Source organism: Equus quagga, chromosome 7 (assembly GCF_021613505.1).
Source record: "Equus quagga isolate Etosha38 chromosome 7, UCLA_HA_Equagga_1.0, whole genome shotgun sequence".
NCBI lineage: Eukaryota > Metazoa > Chordata > Mammalia > Perissodactyla > Equidae > Equus > Equus quagga.
The window spans coordinates 64,097,570-64,121,224 of NC_060273.1; the positions used below are offsets into that span (position 1 = coordinate 64,097,570).

Consider the following 23,655-nt stretch of genomic DNA (forward strand, 5'->3'; position numbering starts at 1 on the left):
GGATTACAGCAGATTTTTATGGCCTTCTTTTGTTCTTAATTGTTATTTTCTGGCTTATTACAACGATCATTTATTACTGTGTAGTTTTAAAATACTTAGATGGTACCATGAGCATGAGTGTCGAGAGCTGTTTCTCTTGCCATCCAGAGTGGAGATGGTTGGATCATAAAGAGATAGAACAACGACTGGGCCATTGCTATCTGCTGGGCACAAGGCATGCTCCATGAATCATGGGTTTAATCCTCTCAATGAACCTTTCAGGATACTGTTATTACTCGCGTTTTACAGATGAGGAAACTGATGCATAGAGATATTGAATAACTTGTGAAGGTCGGCAGAAGAACCAGAATGAAACCCAGTTCTGTCTGACTGTAAAATCCGTGCTCTTGGCCATTCTGCCCTCCTGCCTCTGACGGACATCCTCTCACTCCTGCTCTCCATTATCCCCTGTGAACATTTCCTTCTTGACTTCTCACCCTGGGCCCATGCAGGGCTCCACCCTGGCAGCCAGAGCGAGCTCACCTCACTGTTGCTGTAGCGAGCAAGTTCGGAGATGAAGCGGATGTGGTCATCCCGGATCTGAACCATCTGCTCGCAGATGTTGTACTGGGGGCTGATGCTGCTCTGGGTGCACGTCCACCTGGGCAGAGAATCATGAGGTCGGATGGGTCCTGGCCTTAGGTGCCTGGGCGGGACAGGCTCTTTCTACTCACTAGTTGCTCCTGGTGCGCAGCCAGTGGGGCCAGCTTCCCTGGGTGGAACCAAGAGGCGTTCCAGCCACAGCAAGAGAGCCTGCTAGATCCCATGCCGTGGGGACTGCAGGCTGAATGGAATAGCCCTTCTTCCTTCCCTGAGACCCAACCCCAGGCTCTTCTAGCTATCCTGTGTCCACGGTACTTACCAGTTATATGAGCGAGGAGGGACTTGCAGCCTCTCTAGGGCTACAAAAGGCTGGAATCCAAGCAAACAAAAATCAAGGTGGGCGACCTCCCACAACCTGTCTACTGACTCTGACAGCACTGACAGCCTGTGGTTGAAGCTGGCTTCGGAGGGGGCCTTTGAGGAAAAACCTAAAGGGACTGTGCCTGTTTTTCCACAGTGACCTGGCAACATGGAAGCACTCCATGTGGAGGGATGCCATGATCATTCTGAGAGGCACTGCTGGAATGTGTGCTCACACTCTCTCTCTCTGTACTCCTCCTCTTCCTCCTTCCTCTCCAATTCTTTTTTGAAAGATACCATTGGGAAAACCAATGGAAATGAATGAATGAAAACCTTCACTCTCCTTCCCCAAGAGAAAAAAGACAGTACCCTTCACCTGCTTCCACCACCCCATGCCGGGTGACCCAGGAGACAGACTAAAAGCATGGGCACCAAACGAGGCAGATAAACGTTTTGGAAAGAATTTAATATTTCAAAAGAAGCCCCCAATTGGCCCTCATTAGGCTACACAGAGGGTGACGGACTTCCTCACACTTACACTTTGGTGTTACTCTGAGTCACTTGTGTGGGATGGGGACATGCTCACTGGAACCTCTGACCCCCGACCCTGGCCACATCACCATTTCCAACCAACATCAGGTGGTTGAGAATTGATGCAGGAAACATGAGCAGATGAGTTCAGCATTCTCGACTCCATGCTTTTCCCAGAAAACCTCCGCCCACTCTTGCAGTAGGCAGGTTTTGAAGAGACTAAACCACCTTTCCTTGGTGAAGGTCATTCACAGGTGCTCGAAGCTGGTGGAGTTCAAGGACACTCCATTTACGTATTTTTAAGGTGGTAACACCCTCAGCCCTGACTAAAGGACAGTCGGCCCCTCTGTACAGAAAGGCCAGAGTCACTCGGCTTTGGGAAGAGATGCAGGCAGAAGCAGCCTCCTTAACACCTCAAAGGTCAAAGGGATGGTCAAGGCTATAGCAGGATGTCCCCCAACTTCCCTGAGGCACTGACACCCCAGATCTTAGCACAGATTACCTAGGACAGTGGTTTGTAAGATGACCTAAGGTGAGGCCATCAACCCACTTCACAGGTGGAACTGCAGGAACCACTCAGTGACATACTTACTGGCTGGACACAAAACCTGAGGGGAGGATCAGGGTGCCGAAGAGCGATGAAGCTGCCCTGCTCCACCTGACCTCGAGGGCCAGCCATTCCTCCCCCTTCTCGAGCAGAGGAGGACTCCAGCCAGCCACGGTGGGGCGTAGCTCCACGCTGGGACAGGAGGGGCGGGTGGCTGCGCTCTGAGCCCTTTTGAACCCCGGCAGCAAAGGGCGGATACAACCAGGCTCAGAGTGCCCTCCATGGCCCCCCTGCAGAGTTCCGATGGGATCCACTTGTCCAGGGCTCTGGGGAGGGAGGAGGGGCTGAAGTGGCCCCTCGCCCCCTGCCCGGGCTGGGCATCCTCACAGGAGCCGAGAGACATTATGGCAGGCACTCACTTGGACTTGTTCTCTTCATAGTGAGCACTGGTCTTAATGTATCTGGCCAGCTCTATCTGCATGTCGCCGAAAAGGGGCACCACCTGCAGCTGCTGCAAAGGAAGCAAACACAGGCGTGAGACGCTGAGGGAGGGAGGGGCCGGGGCTGCCTTGCACCAGGCCAGGCTGGCTTCCATGTGCCTCTGGGCCAATCCCTAGTTTCTGCTTCCCATGATGCTACCGTGGGACCCTGGGACCAAAAAGAGCCCCAGTCAGTATACAGGTCCTCCCCTGCCTCAAACCAACCCTATGTTCTAGCAACTGAGCCCAGAGGGGCAAAGTGACTTGTCTAAGGTCACCCAGCGGGCAGAACAGATGAAGGATGAGGACCAGATGGCCTGCTCCTCAGGTAGGGTCCTTTCTGCTCCAATTTTCCTCTGGTTAGAGGACTCTTGCTGCTTCAAACATCGGACTAGGAGTGAGTACCCGGATGCGGATGGCAGGGTGTGGCCTTCCTGAGAAACTCCACAGTGTGAAGTAATTGGAGCCATATCACCTAACACAAGAGGGCAGACGACTCTCATCGGAAGGCCAGGTCAAGTGGAGGGGAGGCCGGGATTACCGTCTGCTGCTGATGCACTAGGCACTGTGCCAAGCGCTTCAAAACCAGGATTTTTAGGGTAGTGAAACTTCTGTACGATAGCATCAGGGTGGATGCATGTTCTGCAGTTGTCAAAACACAAAGAATGTACACCAAGAGGGACCCTAATGTAAACTACAGACTTCGGGTGGTTATGATGTTATCAATGTGGGGTCCTCGATTTAACAATGTACCACTCCACTGGGGGATTTTAATAATGGGAGGGGCTGTGCATGAGGAGGGGCAGGGGGTATACGGGGAATCGCTGTACTTTCTGCTCGATTTCACTATGAACCTAAAACAGTTCTAAAAAACACTGCATTAAACAAAACAAGAAACAGTCCATACAATAACCCTGTGAGGTCAGTACTATTATCATCCCCATTTCACAGATGAACAAATTGAAGCTTAGGCAGCTTAAGGGATTTTTTTCCTACAAAGTCAGAACAGTCAAGGAGCCAGCATTACAACCCAGGGCTCTGACTCACCTACGGAATCCTACCGAATCCTCCAGGGAACCCTACGAAGGAGACACTCTTAGCATTCATATTTTTTCAGGCTGGGGAACTCAGTTTCAGAGAGGTTTTGTAACTTTCTCAAAGTCATCCAGCTATTAAGAGGCAGAGCCAGCCTAAAACCCAGCCCGTGTGAGCGAGGTGGAGTTCCCCCACCCCACCACCATCTCATCCACGCTGACTTCGGGCAGAGGCAGGTTTTCTAAGGGTCTCGTGAGACAAGCCCTGTTTTCATTCCGGGCAGCTCCAGAGATAAGTGAAAGTTCTAGCCTCGAAAAGAAACCAAGCTAAGCCACAGGATGCCTTCTGGTGACTTATTTTCCCCTCGCTCTCGAACAGTCGGGGGACCCTGGCCCAGCCTGTATCCCCTCTACGCCACACCGCCGAGGGGTTCTGCTCTGCATGGTAGGCCTGGCTTTTCCATGTTTGACCTGAGGCTCCACTCCCTGCCTGAAGCGCCCAACGCTGGAACAAACTGACAACATGGAATTCAATTGCAAATAGGAAATCCCTTTGCAAAAACCTCAAAGGCTTAATCTATCCATAAGGTTTTATTTTTAAAGACTTGGGGCCAGAAGATCCCATCTCTGAGGCACTGGAATGGACAGAGTGTGTGATGGACGCTGATAAGGCATTCGGCCCAGAGGCAGGGGCAGCCGAGGGGGCCTCAGCTTTTCGCAAATGTGAATCCATTTAAAATCCAGTCTTTAACTCCTGCTTCTGTGACTTCTGATTTATATTAAAAATTAAAGCAGGCGCTGTCTTCTGGGATGCACTCCTTTCTTTAGAAGGCAAGGGATTTCAGGAATGGGAAAAAGCACTATGGGAAGAATCATAAGGCCTCCTGGCTGAATCCCAGCTGAATCCTGAGGCTGGGAAGTGTCTGACTTTCGGAATCAGCCTTCTATCGTGTAGATTCCCCTGCCAAGGGCAGCTGGAGGCCCTGTCATTCTTTCTCCTCCTCCTCTCCTGGTCTTTAGAGCTACAGTGCAATCAACAGGCCCCACTGCTTGCTGGCTAATTTCATTCCTTTCCCCAGAGAGACCACCCCCGGGCGCCCTGCCTGGTCCCAGCTTCAGGCGCTGACCTTAAAGAACTTATCAATTTTGCTGAGGTTGATTCTCTTCTTGGCATCCAGTTTGTAAATGTTACTGACATTTCCATCCATCAGGTAGAGACCAAAACCCATTACCTGGAGTGAGAAGGGGCAAGCACAGAAGAAAGTCACATCCACTGGAAAAGTTACAAAATCAAAAACAGTAGGTCTGTGCATGTGGACATGCACACACCTTGTAGAGAGACATTCTTTCTTTCTTTCTTCTTGTGAGGAAGATTGGCCTTGAGCTAACATCTGTTGCCAATCTTCCTTTTTGCTTGAGGAAGATTGTCACTGAGCTAACATCTGTGCCAATCCTCCTCTATTTTACATGGGATGCCACCACAGTGTGGTTTGATGAGCAGGGCTAGGTCCGCACCCAGGATTCGAACCTGTGAACCCTGAGCTGCTGAAGCAAAGTGCGCAAACCTAACCACTACATCACCAGGCCAGCCCCAAGACAGACGCGTTCTGTTATAAAAACCCACGCATCTTCAAATAAAGGACACATAGGTCTCCCTTCAACAAGAAATTTGATTTCTGTTAAGAAATGCAGACAGCCCTTTAGTAAATTGTGATAGTGGCCACTACTTGAGTCCTTACTATGGGCCAGAGTCTGTGCTTAGGGCTTTTAACAGGCATTGTCCTTAATTCTCACAACAATTGTCAAGTTCTACACAAATAACCTTATTCTATAGATGAGGAATTGGAGACGCAGAGAGGTTAGGCAGCATGCGAAGGTCACACAGCTAGTAATTTGCAGAGACGGATCTGAACCCGGACCCAAATGACAACAATGTTTATGAACTCAAGAGGCTTCTTGAGACAAAGGAATGAATCTTGCTCATTGTTGCATCCCTGGGGTCTAGCAGTCACAGGCACTTGATGAAAACCTGCTAAATGTTGAATGAATGTGAAACATTCATCTCTTTCCCCAAGGAAACTATAAGAATGTAAAGATTCCTAAGGAGCCATTGGTGACTTCATTAAAAAAAGTAACACAGTTTTACCTGACAATGCTCTACAAGCAGGCTGACAGGCCAACACTTGATATTCCAGCCCATTAACAGTTTTCTGAATGCTGGCTTGTTTTGCTCTTTCTGTCAAATGTACATACAGCAAGCCTGAAGGGGGTCTGAATAACCAGGCTACAAGCAGCTTCTCTTGGCTCACAGGTGCTGTGTGACTGTGGGTAAGTCACGTAAGGGAGGGGATGAGAGGACTCTTAAAGTTGCTTCCCCCTTAGCTGCATTTTGTGGTTCTGCCAGAATTTTCCACTACGGGTGAATGGCGCCGCCTGGTGGCACCAGAGTTCACTAACACAAACTGCAGAGACCCGTGAAAAGCAAAACTGTTGGCGACCAGACTGAGAGAAGGAAGAAGGCTGGGAAGCTGACATGTGGAAGGATTAAAGGCAGGTGAGAGAAAATGAGGGCCTGAGAATTTGATGGCAGCATCTAAGAGCGCTTAGTGGACTAGAATTAGCAACCTAGTTTGTAGAAGCAGCAAGTCTGAGCAGAGCTGCAGTAACTGCCCAGGATAGCACTCGGCAAGAGGGGCCACCGGACTGTGGGCGACTTCTCTGGATCTCTGTGCAGAGGAAGCCAGAACGAACAAGCCACAAAGCCGTCCTGTCCTGCAAACTTCTCGAGGTGCTATGGAAACCGTGACGAAGGGAACACCAACAGGGCTGGATTCTTAGAACAGCAAGAGTGACATGGAGGAGGAGGAAAAAGTGAACTACCAGGAGGACCTTGAAAGGTGAGGTTCTGGGGAAGAAAGAATCACAAGGGGCTAGGCAGCATGTATAACGAACATGGAGAGGCTGCTTGTTTCCATGCTATTGCTTTCAGAGAAATCAGAAACAGCCTAAGCAGCTAACAATAGAAGAACAGCTACAGAAATGAAAGCTCATCCCTAGGACATTACTTACTGGCTGCATAATATTCCAAATACATTTACTAAATGGGATAAAAATTACAAACACACATAATCTATGTATATTGCATATGTTGAAAATATACAAGCTTAGAAAAACTAGAAGGAAATACGTCAACATGCTAAAAGTGTTATCTCTGGATGGAGAGATTGTGAGAGATTAAAATTTTTTGTGCCCTTCTGTATATTCCAGATTTTCTACAATAATAAATAATAATTTATATTAATAATTACAAGTTAATAACAAAATAATATATGATATGACAGTATATAATAAAATAAAAATATAATATATTAATGATAATATTAATAATAAATATTACTTGATAATTTAAAAATGAAACTTGTAAACTAATGAAACAAATGTGACCGTTTTGGCAAAACAGAGCAAAAGCTGGAAGATTTTACCTTCCCTCTGAGTTGGCAATTTCCCCTCCAAGAACTCTGACCTGACAAGCGTATGTACACAAAGACTGTGCTACAAGAGTGTTCAATGCAGTTTAGTAAACAAATATCCAATGACAGGGGATTTGTTCAATAACAGTGTCCCCAGACAATGGAATCCTCGGCAGCCATTAAAAGTTACATTGCAGAAATATCCTTAATGACATACGGAAGGGTGCATATGACACATTAAAGGAAAAAAATCAGGTTACAAAACTATGTGCAGTAAGAGCTGTATCAGTGTTTAAGTAAGAAAAAATAAATACTACATTTTAAAAAGGATTTTAAATAAGAAGGAAGTTAGAGGGCAAGCCCAGGTGCTGGGTGTGTGACGGCGGGAGCTGTACCTTGAGGAGCATGTGCTTCTCACTGGGGGTCAGGTACATCTTGTTCTCGTAGTAATCCACGCAGATGTTGACGATGTCGGCCAGCAGCTCCTCATAGCCCGGGATCACTTCCAGTTGCTGATGGAGACACTAAACAGCAGCACCCCGCTCTGTTAGCCCCCTCCTGCATCCTCCTCACCCACACCAACGCAACACAGAAGGCCCACTGCTGGGCGGCGGTGGCAGTGCATGGCCCACTGACTGCCCCAGGTTGGGGGACCCTGCATCCTCTCCTAATGTCCCCACAGTGGTTGGTCACAGCTCCTGCACATCTGCATGGCATGGAACTCTCTCCACTTGGGGCCCTCCATTTTATTTGCTGGCACTTCTGATGGTTAGTAAGTACTTTCTTGGGCTGAGCTGAAAAGCAGTTCAGCTTTACAGAAATAGGCCTGTAGTAATCTTGGCTTAGTTTTGAGGGTGCGGACTTAGCCATGAGGTCTCCTCAGACAATGGCGAGAAGATCCAGCCCAGTGGAGGAGAGCTGGGCTGGCAGGTGTCCCCCTCCTGGCAGGACACAGCAGTACAGAAACATTTCCCACAAGAGAAGGGTCTGAGGTCTCCACCTCAGGCCCTTTCTCTCCAAAGGGACAAACGGAGCCCATGCAGGGTATCCAGTGGAAGACACTAGCAAGGAGGTCTCCACAGGCAACATGGGGCTGTGTGCACAGGAAAGCAACCTGGCGCCTCAACACTGAGCAGCCTTCTGCACGTAACCAAGAGCAGGAGGGGCCCCGTGAAGCCAGCAGCATCCCTGAGAGAGATCTGGGCCTGAAAACCCTTCGAAGATGGAGGGCCCTCTCAGTTTTGGCCTGGGTCCTGCTGACACTCTTGCTGGTGCCTGTTTAGGTTGAACTGCTGGATGAGCAAGACAGGTCATGGTTAAGTCAGGCAGAGCGTGGGAGCCACAGCTGAGTGGGGGTGCCTTGGCAAAGCAGTGGCAGTCATAATAGCTACATCTTCTTATGTCCTAACCATTTGTCAGGCTCTGCATGCTAAGAGCTTTTATTTATAGTATCTCCTTTATTTCTCACAACAGTCCTGTGCGCTGGATTCTCATTAATATTCTCAAAATAATGGCCCCATATTACTGATGAGGAAACTGAGGCTTAGACCTTGCCTGAGGTCTCACAGTGGATCAGTGGGGGCTGTAGGATTAGAAATCAAGACCATCTAACTCCAGAACCCATGCTCTCTCCAGCTCCACTGGCGCAGGGGCAGAACACTGGCTGGGAAGGCTTTCAGAGAACAAAATGCGGAAAGGGTGAAAGGGAAGTCTGTGGTTGGAGGAGAAACTTAAGTCTACAGCTTAAGTGTCCAGTAGGCCGTGGGGATGGACGATCTGGACTGAGCTCCTCTGCTCATGGTCCACCCAGTCTTTAGGCCCCTGCCTGTGATCCTGGATGCCAGGCCAGGACTAACAAGGAGTCTGCCATCACCTGGGTGATCCTGTTGTGGTTGGCCAGGAACATGGAAAGGTTCTGTGACTCCTGGATAGACTGGGGGTCCGCCATCTTCCTCAGGAACTGTGCCGCCCTGAAATACAGGTGTTGCAGAGAAGATGCTCAAGCACAGCCAGCCTAAACCAGGCCTCGTGGGCTCCCACTCCCACCTAACCCAGAGTTATGCTGTCCCCCAGGGGTTAACGAGCGCTGAATATCACAGGTGACTCTGACGTCAAAGGAGAGTGTTCTGGGGTCACATCCTTCAGAGCTGTTTACACCCTTCTGATAAGGGTACTTGAAATAAAGAGGCAAGAACGCACTGAAGCTCCAACTCAGAAAGTGTAAGGGCAGCTAGCATCCCAGCAACCATCCTTGTGCCTCACAGTGACCTCCAGTGACACTGCACGGTGGTCACAGAGAAGACTCGCAGGCAGGATGTTCTGTTTTGTTGAGCATTCTGTTATTTACAGGAAAATCTCAAAGTTTCTAAAGCAAAGCATTGTATGGAAAACAGAAGTCCACCGAACTTAACAGGATAACAGGTGAAGGGATGATGGGTGTCAGGAACTCGCAGAACTTAAAGGGAGAAAAACACAGTGCCCCGGACTTTTCGAGCCTAAGCTGTTGTTGGTGCAGCTGGTGTCATGACAGACTGTGAAACACAGACAAGACAGCTGCCCTGCTCATGACCCTAGCCGGTCCACAGGGCATGTCGGTTGGGACCACAATGGGAGGAGTTGACCAAAATGGGGAGAGACTAGGGCAAGATGTAGTCCGAGCTATCTATGAAATCTTGGTGGAGGCTGCCATTTCTGGGTCAGACTTGAGATGGCGCTCTGGCTGCTGGGCATCCCTAGGCTTCACAGTTCACTCAGGAGGATAAAATTTTGCAAATCAGTCTGTTGTCTGCTTTCTCCAGTTACTTGGGAGCCCCTGGAGGATGTGGTTCAAGGAGGAGGGGCCCTCTTCATCAGTGACACCAAAAAGTCCTTCCCACGAGATATGTCCAGACACTTCAGAGCTCATCTGAGCTCAACAAGATAAAGGATATCTGTTGCTTTTGACTGCCCTCCCCCCAGTTTAGGTGGCTGTATCCTAATTTCTGGAGAGGAATGACCCCCTCCCCCACTCTCAGTCCTTCTTTTTTGTGAGCTGACACTGACCCCAAGGGTGAGCACCTGGGGGTGCTCCAATCAGAGCACCCCAATCCCCAAAGTGACTGAGGGAAGGGTTAACACTGAGCAGAGCTGGAGCAATGACAACCCTCCTTGGGACTTTTGCAAAAGTATTTGCAAGGGGAGCATCCTTTCCTTCCTTTCAAGCTGGGCTTGCTACACTGGCCGGAGGGAAGCTCAAAGCTGCTGGGGGCCACCCCAGGGCACGAGCGTGCCTGAGAATGAGGCTGATACTGAGGAAAGTCGAGCTGAGTGACACAGGGAACCAGGCCAACGACATCTGAGGACCTGGATCCAGGTACACAGGGGCTTCTCAGTTCTGGGAGCCAATCCAGTTCCTTCTTTTACATAAGCAGTTGGAATTGGCTTTCTGATTCTTGCAGGAAATGAGTAATGTGACCATTTTATGATTATCTTACTGGTCCCGTATTGAATGGGGCAACAGAGAATGTGCTGCTCCATGGGTGGGGGAAATGAGGATTCCATGTTGAGACAGAAAACCCTGCAAAGACCCCATTCTCCAAAGGTTCAGCTCTGCATCTTATTCCTCAAACCGTGAAAAGAGATTCAGGCCCAACCGCGCCGTGTTCGAGGAATGGCCAGTTGGTGCCGGCGAAGGCACCCATTGGAAGGGTTCCATCCTCTTCCTTCCCTGGGCTGGCTACGCAGGAGGAGGGGATTGGGGAGGGGGCCCTGACCTCTTGTAGGCAGAGTGGTCGTTCTTGACGCTGCACTTCATATTCTTCAGCTCGTCCAAGACAGCGAACATGTTGATGAACTTGCCCAGGGTCAGGAGGTAGGCCTCGGAGACAAAGTCCTTCCTCCGCTCGGCGTGGCACAGCCGCTTCACCTCGCTGCAGAACCGCTCGATGGCTTTGCGCTGCAGGCAGAGGGGCGGTGAGTAAGGACAGGGTAGGCTGGTGGGCAGCTCCCTGCACTACATGCTGGGGAGCAGGGTCAAGGCTCCCTGGGCCCTAGGGGAAGCCTGGGCATTCAGAGAGAGGCAGATCTGCCAGGAGGTCTTTCTCAGAGGAGGCCCTACATCCAAACCTGATTTCTAGAGGGAAGCCTGGCACCTGCCCCCAAGTGAATCAAACGAACTCACTCATTCACTGCAACTCTGCTGAGCAGCCTATGTCTTAGGCATGTTTGTATCCCAGTGCCTAGGACAATATCGGGCATTGGAAAATAAGGGGGTAGAAATGGAGAGTGAAAGAGACATTCAGAGGAACAGGCTCATTCATCCAATAAATAGTATCTACTGAGCACCTATGACGTGCCAGGCACTGTTCTAGGCATTGGGGTAAAGCAGGGAACAAAATGGAAAAAAAAAAATCTCAACTCTAAGGAGCTTATACTCTAGTGAGGGAAGACAGAAAACAAAATAAACAAATTCTCTATGTTAGATTATGATATGTGCTCTGGAGACAGTAAAGCGGGGGATCGGGGGGAGAGGGAGGGCGGGAGGAGCTGTACATTTTAGTAGGAAGAAGATCAGAGAAGAAATCACCAAGAAGTGACCTTCAGGAAAAGAGTTTGAAAGAGGAGAAGAGAGAGATGGGATAACTGAGGGAAGTGTATTCCAGGCAGTGTGAAGGGCCAGTGCAAAGGCCCTGAGGTAGGAAAGTGACTGAAATGGAATGAGCATAAGGAAGGAACCAGAAACAGGGTCAGAGGGAGGCTGGGGCCACTGGCTCTTGCAGGCCATTGTGAGGGCTTGGGCTTCAACAACTAAGCAAGTAGAGGGGATGTAGGAGGGTTCTGAAATAGGATAAGGTGGTCTGAATTATATTTTAAAAGGGTCACAGTGGCTGCTGTGGTGAGAAGAGACCACAGAGAGCAAAGATGGAAGCGGAGAGAACAGCTGAGACATTACTGCACTTAAAGGTAGAGTTGCCACATGACCCAGAAATTCCACTCCTGGGCATCCTCCCAAAAGAAATGAAAACCTGTGTCCACATAAAAACTTATACGTAAATGTTCATAGCAGCACCGTTCATAGTAGGCCCAAAGTGGAGACAACCCCAATGTCTATCAACTGATGAATGAATACATAAAATGCGGTGTATTCGTACAATGGAATAGCAGTCATCCATAAAAACAAATGAAGTATTGATACATACTCCAAAACACATGAACCTTGAAAACATGATGCTAAGTGAAAGAGGCCAGCCACAAAAGGCCACATGTTGTATGATTCCATTTATATGAAGTGCCCAGAATAGACAAATCCATAGAGACAGAAAGTAGATTAGTGGTTACGTAGGCTGTGGGGGAGAGGAAAGATGGAGCTATAATGGGGTGACAGATAAAGGGTACAGGCCTTCTTTTCTTTGGTGATGAAGATGTTCTAAAGTTGGTTGTAGTGATAGATGCACAATTCTGTGAACTTACTAAAAGCTACTGAATTGTCCACTTTAAATAGGTGAATTGCATGGTATATGAATTATATCTCAATAAACGTGTTACCAAAAAAAAGCAGTTGAACGACAACAACAAAACAAGGCTACTGCAATAATCCAGAGAAAGCAGGAAGAGGAGGAGGAAGAGGAGTGAGGGGGAGAGAGAGAAATGACTCCTTACGTATGAGCTTCTCTCCAGGGGCCTGGGATACGCTACCAGCCAGACATTTCTCTCCTTCAAAGACCAGACCAAGCCACACTTTCTCCTTCCAGAGTCTAAGTCCAATAAAACTTTCTGAGATGATAGAAATGTTCCATATCTGCACTGCCCAATACAATAGTTACTCATCTACTGCGTGGCTTCTGAGCGCCTGAAATGGCTGGTACAACTGACAAACTGAATTTTAAATTTTATTTCATCTTAATTAATGTAAACAGCCACGTGTGGCTAATGGCTACTGTATTGGACAGTGTAGTTCCAGATTATTCCAGATCCTCCCTTCCGTAAACATCTCTTGTCAGGAGGCCCTCAGTTTAGCACTTAGTTTCTAGATAGTTTTTCTCTCTTGGACCTGCCGTCCCAAAGAGACTGAAGGCTCCCTGAAGGCAGGTCCAGGAGGCTAATAACAGCAGCTGTGGTTTGTTAAACTGACTGTAACAAGGGCTATACTGGGCCCGTGACCTCATTTATCCTCACTGCAAACTGGTGAACTAGGCATTATTTCCAAGATGCGAAAACTGAAGGTGTCAGAGATGCTAACTCACAGGCACACAGTCAGATGTGGCCGACCTTTGGGTTCCTCTGCCTCCGCAGCCAGCGTTACTGCCCTGGGCTGCATGCATAGCACCTTCCCCAGACATTCCCATCTCCTGCCCCCAGGAGGCCAGCACCGAGCTGGGAACAGGGCGGACATCCGACCAGTGTTTGCAAGCCTACTTACGAAGCTCAGCTCTTCACTGGAGCATGTGGAGGGCAGGTATGTGGCATGACTCCCACCCCAGGGTGCAGACTGGTTTTAGAATGTTCAACCTGAACTCCTGAACAGCTTCCAACATAACCATAATAATCAACCTGTTTGCCTTATTTGTCCTCTGTCACTTCTGTTTAACTAGCTTGCCCTCTTACCTTTCATTCATGGAAGCCCTTGGCTCTCTTTTCTCTTGTCCTCCTTTAAATGATCACTCTCCCTGGCTTGCCAGCTGGTCTCCCTGCTGGCACTCTTCTCCCCTCCCACCTTCCATACCTGTACTGCCCCCATTTTCCATTTGCCACACAGTGGCCAGAACGTTGTTGTAAAGCCTCAAATCAGATCATGTCACTAGAAACCTCCAGGGGCTTCTACGGTGCTTGAATAAAATCCACATATTCTCTTCATGGCTTACAGTGCCCTATATGATCCGGTCCCTGTCTACCTCCCCGACCTCACCTGGTATCACACCCGCTTCTCACTCTGCAGCCTCTTTGGTTTCATCCTATTTCTTAAACACGTCAAGTCCTTCAGGCCTCAGGGCCTTTGCCTTTGCAGTTCCTTCTGCCTGAAACCCTCTTCCTCCAGGTCATCAGACACCAGCCTCTTTCTCACCATATGGATCTCAGTTCAAATGCCACCTTCTGAGAGGCCATCCCTAAAGCTACACCCACGTCACAGACACCTTCTATCCCAGAGTTTTTCAAAATTTTACTCACAGCACTTAGTATGCCCTGAAAAGTGTTGTGTACTGTTTATTGTCAGTCTCTCTTCCCACCCAAAACACACTCATATGCTCACTAGGATGTAAATTACATGGAGAGAGGGGGCTTGTCTGTCTTGCTCACCCACGGGTGTGTTGGGGGCTCCCAAAGTATTTGCTGAATGAATAAATAACATGGCACAAAAATCCAGACCCCGGTGTCTAGAAGAGCAGGGGGCCTTCTCAAGTCTCCTGATCCAGATCCACCTCTGAACCCTCACCTGAAAGTACATGAACTTCATGAGCTTGGTCACCTCTGGCTCCAGCACCTCCACTGTCTTCTCATAGATCTCCACTCGGTTAGGCTGCTCGTTGCATTTCACCTGTGGGGAGAGGGGGTTTCATACATCCTGGTTTGCCCAGGCAGTCCTGGTTCACCCCTATTGTCTTACTAATAGAGCCCTTTCTCACTCTTGAATGCACCTCATCTAGGATGATAAAAGATATGGTCACCCTAGCAAGAGGAGGCTGGGATAGCCCTGTCTGACAGGTCTGACTGGGGGCAGAACTGCTTCCCAGACATTGGCTGCAGGAAAGAAACCAGCAGGTCCCAAGAAGAGAACCCTTCTCTCCTTCCATCTCTTCTGTGCCCTCACCATGAGCTGTACACACATCCACACTGATCTGCAAGGTCTCCCTCCTTTGGACTTATCCCCACTCCTACTCCAGTGCAGTCCCACTGGACGCTAAACAGAGAAAAACACTCTGTCCATTGCTCCAGATGCACCTGGGGCAAAGCCCCCTGGCCATATTTGGGCCCATCAAGAAACCCATTTTCTCTGCCCAGTGGTTTTCAACACATCAGAATCATGTGGCAGATGGGTTCACAGCATGCACACCCAAGACTGCCAATAGCTCGGCCCAAACTGAAGAGTGAGCCAAGGGTGACACAAGGACGTTCTTCACACTGTTGTTTAGAAATTCTTAAAATGGTAGCAATGAGCTAAATATCCATCCATTGATGATTAAACGGATAAAATATGATGCATTCATGCAATATCATTATGTAACTGATAGAAGGAAGGAGACAGATCTACGTGAACTGACATGGAAAGACGGCTACCATTAACGGACAGTTGCAGGACAGTAAGTGTAATTTAATCCCATTTTTGTTAAACAAAAGTGTGTGTGTTTGTGTGTCCATATATAATACAGGCATAGAAAATCCGAAACAGTGCAAACCAAACAGTTAATAAGTGATTACCTCTCGGGGCTGGGATTGGACGAAGGGAGAGGAATAGCTGCTGCTTACTTTACATACGTGTGGTTTGTTGATTGTTACAATGGGACCCACAAATTATATGATGATGATAATGATGGTAAATATAATATCTGTGTGTATCAACATGAAAAAAGTCAGTAACAAAGAATTAAGAGGAAAAAAGTAACTGGTAGAATAATATAAACAAGAAACAATACACGTTTGTAAATGATAATTTACAAAATAATATTCACAGGAATATTCATGATATTAAATGAAAAAGATCCAGATGAATATGCAGCGAAGTGTCCACAGTGACTACGCTTTGGTGGGAGGTGAGTTTGGGTGGTGGGCTGAGGAGGTGTGGATATCTTTTTACTTTATACCTTCCTGCCATGGTTTGGGTGCTGTACAGTTAGCATATACCACTTTTGAAATGAAATATATTGAACAAATTTTTTTTTAAGTTGTTGTCAGTTTTATGGGAAGCTCTCTGAATGTCTTCAGCGTGTCCCCTTGGATAAGAGACCCTGCCTCACTCCCTGCCACCTAGAGGAGACCAGCAATCTGGAGGGGGGTGTGGTGGAGGGTGGTAGCACTCTGGAGGGGCAGGAGTGCCACTCGGCAAGGACGGTCTCACCTGGGGGATGGCCCGGGAACAGCTACGCCAGGTGTACAGCATGACGGCATACTCGTGCCCTTCCTCCAGCATTTCATTCTGAAAAGCAAAACACTCTCAGCAGGGAGAAACTTTGCTGGTGCCACAAGGCTTCTCAACAGCCGCCCCAAATCCTTACTACTCACAGTGTGGTCTGTGGACCAGCAGCATCGACATCACCTGGAGGCTTATGAGAAATGCAGAATCTCAGGCCCCTCCCTGGGCCTATGGAATCAGAATCTGCATTTCAATACAATTCCCCCATGACTCATACTCCCAGGTGCATAATACATTTAAGAGGCTCTGGCCTAATTATCCTCATCAGACACCTAAGGGCTCTACAAGCAGGCCACATTTTTGAAAACTGGATGGCCACCTTAGAAAGAAGAAGGCAGATCTATTTGTTCCAACAGCAAAAGTTCTCCCAGATATACTGATAGCAAGAAAATAAGCACGTAGCAAAACAGCATATATAGCAGAGAGGTTAAAAAAAAACAAACAAAAAGTAATAATTATGAGAGCATATTATTGAGTATTGAAAAATATTTTGGTGGAATATATACCAAGCTATGAATAGCAAGCTCTCCATGGGGCTGGATAAATAGAGGCTTTCACTTTTCATACCATACAATACTATAATGTTTGCACTTTTCTAAGAACCCATGTTACTATTTCATAAGCAGAAAAATGATTGAGATCGATTTTTAAAAATAATATAGAGCAGACGGTAAAACCCACAACGGCATGAAAAATAAATCTGAAAACTACAGTGATGACTCACCTCACCTAGTAAGCGCTACTGTGGAAAGAGCCCTAAACTCAGGGTCCAAATATGTGGGCTCATATCCCAGCTTCATCATTTAGCCCTTTGGCCTTCAGGAAGTCACTTAACCTAAAATTCTCCATTTGGTCATCTGTGAAATGACGATGACAATAACAACCTCAGAGAATTTTATGAGAATTAAATGGAATATACATACACATGCACGCACACTAGGTAATCTGCAAAGGGAGTTAAGAGTATTATTACCAAGAAAGACAGGCTGGCAGTTTCTCAAAAAGTTAAACGCAGAGTTACCATATGAGCCAGCAATTCCACTCCTAGGTATAAACTCAAGAGAAATGAAAACATACGTGCACACAGAAACGTGCACACTTGTTCACAGCATTATTATTCAAATAGCCAAAAAGTGGAAACAACTCAAATGTGCATCAACCAATGAATGGTAAATAAAATGTGGTGTATCCATACAGTGGAATAGTATTCATCTATAAAAAGGAATGAAGTAGTGACACATGCTACAACATGGATGAACTCTGAAAACGTGCTAAGTGAAAGAAGTCAGACAAAAAAGGCCAACATTGTATGACTGACTTAGATGAAATGTTCAGAACAGATAAATCCATAGAAACAGAAAGTAGATCAGGGTTTGCCAGGAGATGGGTGCAGAGAGGAACTGGGAGTGACTGCTAATGGGTTTGGGGTTCCTTTTTGTAGTGATAGAAATTAGTGGTGATGGTTGTATAACATTGTGAATATATTAAAAAAGAGTAAATTGTACACTTTAACTGCTGAATTTTATGTTATACGACGTATATCTCACCAACTACAAGAAAAAAGAGTATTACTAGACCGTCTCTTTTATAAATGTTTCTATCGATACAAAAATGAACATTGACTGACTTATCTTTTATTCCACATATCATACCTATTTCATAATGTCGTCCTAGCACATGATCAGATTCAGTTTGGAGTTTATTATTTTTTATAGTTTTGTTTTCAACAGCAAATGTCACACTTTCAAAATGATGAGTCACACTTTCAATTCTTAATTTAGAGGACTTTTGAAATCAGTAACATGTTGTCCTTGAGACCAGAGAGAACCAAGATCAAGCCTGTGGGTCTCCTGCTGCCACTGCTTCAGAGCACGTGCCAAAAAAGGGAAGTGACAGTAACACAGGGAACAGGTGTCTACTTATTAGCACCAAACTGCCCACCAGTAGGTGTATTCCAACTCACTCATTCAATGAAGGTTTTACTGAGCACTCATGGGTCCCAGGCTCTGTGCTACATGCTAGGAATAGGGTGGTGAACAGGAATGATGTGGCCTCTGCCCTATGGACAGTTAGGTGACCATCAACCAGTTTGTTGCATAAGTACGCCTGGAACATAGAGGTCAGGACAGTGGGTGGAAAGAGCCTCTGTAGGGCCGCTGGAGACTGAGTGCTGTTCCTGGCTCTGCTTGGGCTCCACTTTTACCTTGAAAATGTCATGGTTTTTCTCATTTCGAGGTAAAGAGGCTCTTTTTATCACTGGTTCTCAACACTGGCTGCACAACAGTCACCTGGGGAACTTTGGAAACTCCTCATGCTCAGGCTGTGCCCCACTGGACGTCAATCATTATCCCTGCGGGAGAGGTCCAGGCATCTCCATGTGATTCTGATGCACAGCCTAGGTTGACAGCTGCAGGACTAAGGATCTCCAAGGTCCTTTACATTTATAAGAGTCTGTAAGTCCATGACTTAAACCCAATGCGAATTCAGCTCTAATTTCAGGGCTGGTAGTGACAGATTGTATCCCTCAGCACTTACTTTGGACACTCAGCTCCCATCTCACTTTCAGCAAAGAACCCTTGACGGTTTGCCGTAGCTGGTCAATTATGTGGTTTACACACTTTCTCCTCCTTGTCTGGCTATGCTGCCCTTTGAGAGATTCACCTTGCCCAAGTACGGGCAGGAAGAAATACAAGAAGATGAGCATCTAATAAGCTACTTTGCTGCTGATCAGCTCCTCTAGAGAAAGACTGAGCAAGGTACAAGGTGGAAATTGTTGAGTGAAGTGACGTTTTGGCATCATCCACGAATGTCAACAGTACACCCTATTCTTGATCCTATCCAAAACCATGTCAACACTACCCCTGTGTTGGCAGAATAAAGATGTCCATATCCCAATCCCCAGGACCTGTGAATATAGTATCTTACATGGCAAAAGAGACTTTGCGGATGTAATTAAGTCAGGAACCTTGAGGTGGGGAGGCTATCCTGGATTATCTGGTGGACCCAATGTAATGACAAGGGTCCTAATAAGTGAAAGAGGGAGGCAGGAGGGTCAGAGAAGGAGATGTGAGGATGGAGGCAGAGATTGGAGTGATGTGATTGCTGGCTGGAAGGGGGGCTGAGCCAAAGAATGTGGGCAGCCCCTAGAAGCTGGAAAAAGCAAAGAAACATTCTCCTCTGGAGCCTCCAGAAGGAATGTAGCCCTGTGGACACCTTGATTTTAAGCTTGGAAGACCCATGTCAGTCCTCTGACCGAAAGAACTGTAAGCAGATCAATTTGTGTTGTCTTAGGCGCTAAGTTTGTGATAATCTCTTACAGCAGCAATAAGAAACTAATACAATCCATCTCTGAAATAGCCCCTTCTTCTGACTTCCCTACTGCTGCCCCTGACCTGGTAAATCTAGGAAACGGCAGTCAGTGTAGGTCCCGCTCCCTCAGCTCCAGCATCCAGCTGATTGCTAAGCCAGGCAGAGCTAACCTCCAGGGTCTCTCATATTCATATCCTCTTAGCCATCCGCCACGCCAATGCCTCTAATATCTCCAGTGTAGATAACGTTAATGATCTCAACCAATTTATTCACCTCATTCACTCCTCCTTACAACTAATTCTACACATAACTAACAAATGAAACTTACTACCCAAGCAGAGTTCTTTTCATATTTCTCCCATGCACGGAACAGTATGCCCTGAGGCACTGAGAAGGGATGGGGCAGGGTATGAGAATGGGCTTAAGGAGACAGCTCTGACTGAGGTAGGGGCTTCCTGGAATAGGAGAGCACATGCCCCTGGTATGAGAAGCTGCCCACAGCCCCTCCTGCCCTGGCAGGGAGCGCATCTGTCCATGAGGGTCACAGAGACTTACCATGCTGGAGTGGACCGTAGCCTGCTCAATGTACCTTGCAATGCCTGTGACAAATGCATTCCTGTCCTCGAAGTTTGTGTCAAAGTTAGCCTGTGGGAATGAGAGGACAGGAACTCTTGGTTGTTGGAAAACAGGTTCAAAGTGGCTGGGTATCCAGGCAACAACAGCTGCCAACAAATGCCACAAGTTCTCTATGGAAACCTATCTCCACATCACGCTCTCATCTTCCCCCCAAGAAAGCCCACTCTGAATCACGCTGGGCAGGAGCTGGCTATAGACAGGGCCCGAATCTGCTTCTCACCGGTGGTTAATCAGGTTCATGCAGCGAGCCTCAGAAGTAAATGCTGACACTATAGAAGCCCAAATAGCTGTGAAAAGTTAAGATGTGTATTGCCTTCATCCAGCAGTTGCAAAAACACTCACCTGAGGGTGCAGACACACATATACAAGGATAATAACTGCAGCATTTTTTTGTGATAGAAAAAACTGGGAACCATCCAAATTCCCACTAACAGTGAAAGGCTAAATAAATAACAGTATATCCATACAATGGACTCATAAGCACTATGTGGTAGTTAAAAATAATGTGACAGCATTGTAGAGTTATCATGGAAAAATATCCATAACAAATTTTAAGTTAAAAAAAAACCAAATCATAGAGTAATATATACAGTATATATAGTATGATTCCCTTTTGGTAAAAAAAAAAATATGGTAAAAAGATGTGTATGTTTATATATAGGTGTAGTTACAGGGAAATTTTTCTGTTAAACTTTTCTGTATTGCTTGTAATAAAAGATATTTACATAATTTAAATACTTAATCTGAGTTAGAAAATGCGAATAAACCAAGTATATGAGTTGAAACTTCAGGCATATGCTTAATAAATCTAACCATTGAATGAAATTAAAAACATATTATCTATTTATATTTAGTCTCATTTAGCAGTCCAAGAACTTTCAAAAGGTCAAATACAGCTAAAAATCTCAAATTAACTTATTCTTTCCTAGCATGGCATAGGCGCCCGGCACACCCAGACAAGGGGCTATTTGCAAGGTGGACTCCAGCTGCACCGATGTCCTTCCTACCAGGACCTGGTGGGATCACAGTTTGAGCAAACCGATTGTGGTTTATCACAAGCTCTCCTCTCTCAGCAAAAGCAAACAACCGGGACGGCTTCCCTGAGCCATCAGCTGCTGTGGGGAGTTACAGAGCTCTTCACACATACATGAAGGAGAAGTAATTACCCAGGCAGGCTCTAGGGGTTTCTAAATTGCAATATTTATTTCATGAGGTCAGAGCTGCCCAAACCTTGGTTGGTGCCGCAGCAAGAACAGCTGGGAAGGTATTTGGGGTCAGAGCAGATCAACAAGCCTTCCCTGGGGAAGAGAAATAGCCCTGGTGTCCATCTACTAGCTAATCTATTCCTTACTCTCAGCTCCACCAGTGCGCAGGGACTCCATCAGCTCACGACCTCTCACCTTCTAGATGCACACCTCCCACGTCCCTCCGCCTTCAAGGCAAACCCTCCTAGGGGGTCCCCAGAGCTCCTGAACCCCCTCATGCCCAGTACTCTGGGAGAATTTACCTGGTACATGATGGAGGAAGGTGGGGGCTCGATGCATGGCTGCTGGTCAGGGAGGGGCAGCTCTTCCAGCAGGTCCACGTTGGACAGGGCATCTTCCAGGGTGACGTGGGTGGTCATGGCTGCGGTTTCTGTATTTTGCACTGAGGGAAAGGAAGAGAAGGACAATGGAGAGTTCCAGGGACCTGACCATTTCTCTCAACCTCACCCTGTCCAGCCTTCTTCCGAAAAATAAAAGGAGTTCATATGCATTGAGACCACTTCCACTTGCTTCTTCACGTGGTGCCCTCAACCTGCACCTGATAGCTGAGGATCTCTTTACAGTTTACAAAGTACTTTTTTATGTCTATTGTCTCGACTGAGCCTCACCACAACCCTCTGATCAACACAGCAGATGGTGTTATATCCACATAACTGATGAAGAAACAAGGCTCAGAGAAATTATGTGACACCCATGCAACCACAATGACCAAGCGCAAAGGACTTCAAATAATGCCTGAAGCTCGGACATGGGCAATGGTCAGCCCCCAATTTTTGTTCTGCATGAGGATACTTATCAGTTCCACTCAAATTATTGTACTGCACAAATATCCATGATTGGGGCAGCCAAGATTATCAACTTGAAAGCAGAGCCTAGGTTTTACAAGCTAATTAAACTGCGACCAAAAGAATTCAGACTCCAGCAAATTTAATCTTATTTGCAAAGATGGAAAAGTCTCTGTCTTCCTTGGCCTGGATATGTTTTGTGAGGTGCACCAAACAAATCAGCCCTAAAAGGACATTTTTGTGTCTCAGATGCTGGCAGAGTGCAGTGGCTTTCATGAGAACTTTGCCAGGTAGTGAAGCTGAAGAGGATTTGATCAGCATACTCAGCCAACTTAAGCTAATTGCTATTTTAAGAACTCAGCACCTAGCAAATAGAATTACTTTTTTTTTTCTGCTGAGGAAGATTTGTCCTGAGCTAACATCCATGCCAATCTTCCTCTATTTTTTACGTGGGCTCCCAGCATAGCATGGCCACTAACAGAACAGTGCAGATCCATGACCAGGAACCAAACTCAGGCCACCGAAGCAGAGTGCACCAAACTTAACCACTAGGCCACCAGAGCTGGCCCCAGAATACTCCTTTTTTAAGCATACATGAAACATTGATAAAAACATTATAATTTAGGCCACAAAATAGGTTCTCACAAGTTTCCCCAAATTTGACCTCCCAGAAGTCACATTCACTGATTACAGTGTAATAAAATTAGAAATCAATAATGCAAATTATAGCAAAAAAACCTCATACCTATGAAAACTTACAAAAACACACTTCAAGGTTATTCACAAGGAGGAATTCAAATATAAATTATAAAATATTTAGAACTGAAAGAGAGAGAGCATGAATAAACATGTTAAATGCATGTAGTAGAAAATAAGAAAGCGGAACTAAGTGAACCGAATTTTCCACTCAAAAATCTAAAGAGAGCCAGTCCTGATGGCCTAGTGGTTAAAGCTTGGTGCTCACTGCTTCGGTGGCCCTGGTTTGCTTCCCAATTGTGGAGTCACATCACCAGTCCATCAGCTGCCATGCTGTGGTAGTGGCTCACACAGAAGAACTAGAACGACCTACAACTAGCACATACAACTATGTACTGGGGGGCTTTGGGAAAAAAAAAAAAAAGATGTTAGTTCAGGGTGAATCTTTCCCTGAAAGAAAAAATTTAAAGAAAGAATAAAAATCAGGGGCCGGCCCTGTGGCCGAGTGGTTAAATTCGCGCACTCTGCTTAGGTGGCCCAGGGTTTTGCCACTTTGGATCCTGGGTGCAGACATGGCACTGCTCGTCAGGCCACGCTGAGGTGGTGGCCCACATAGCACAACCAGAGGCACTCACAACTAGAATATACAACTATGTACTGGGGGGCTTTGGGGAGAAGGAAAAAAAAAAAAAGAAGATTGGCAACAGTTATTAGCTCAAATGCCAATCTTAAAAAAAAAAAAAAGAATAAAAATCAACCCAAAGAAATGAGAACGCAGGAACTGATAACTACAGAAGCAGAAATAAATGAAGCAAAAAACAAAACAAACAGCAGACTAAATGAGCAAAAATCTAAAAC

The 23,655-nt window shown here is 46.7% G+C and overlaps 1 protein-coding gene across 4 annotated transcripts in view; it reads right to left on the reverse strand.

Annotated features, from left to right (window-relative positions):
* The window catches only part of CYFIP2 (cytoplasmic FMR1 interacting protein 2), a 125,201-nt gene that overhangs the window by 83,570 nt on the left and 17,976 nt on the right, over positions 1-23,655 (reverse strand). For all 4 annotated transcript variants that reach the window (XM_046666411.1, XM_046666410.1, XM_046666409.1 and 1 more), the window contains 10 exons: positions 21,559-21,698; positions 19,971-20,060; positions 16,032-16,109; positions 14,412-14,513; positions 10,756-10,937; positions 8,877-8,973; positions 7,399-7,527; positions 4,661-4,765; positions 2,440-2,531; positions 523-640 (listed from right to left, as the gene is read on the reverse strand). In XM_046666411.1, the coding sequence (XP_046522367.1) occupies positions 523-640; positions 2,440-2,531; positions 4,661-4,765; positions 7,399-7,527; positions 8,877-8,973; positions 10,756-10,937; positions 14,412-14,513; positions 16,032-16,109; positions 19,971-20,060; positions 21,559-21,675 (1,110 nt within the window). In that variant the 5' untranslated portion in view covers positions 21,676-21,698. The remainder of the gene's footprint in view (positions 1-522; positions 641-2,439; positions 2,532-4,660; positions 4,766-7,398; positions 7,528-8,876; positions 8,974-10,755; positions 10,938-14,411; positions 14,514-16,031; positions 16,110-19,970; positions 20,061-21,558; positions 21,699-23,655) is intronic.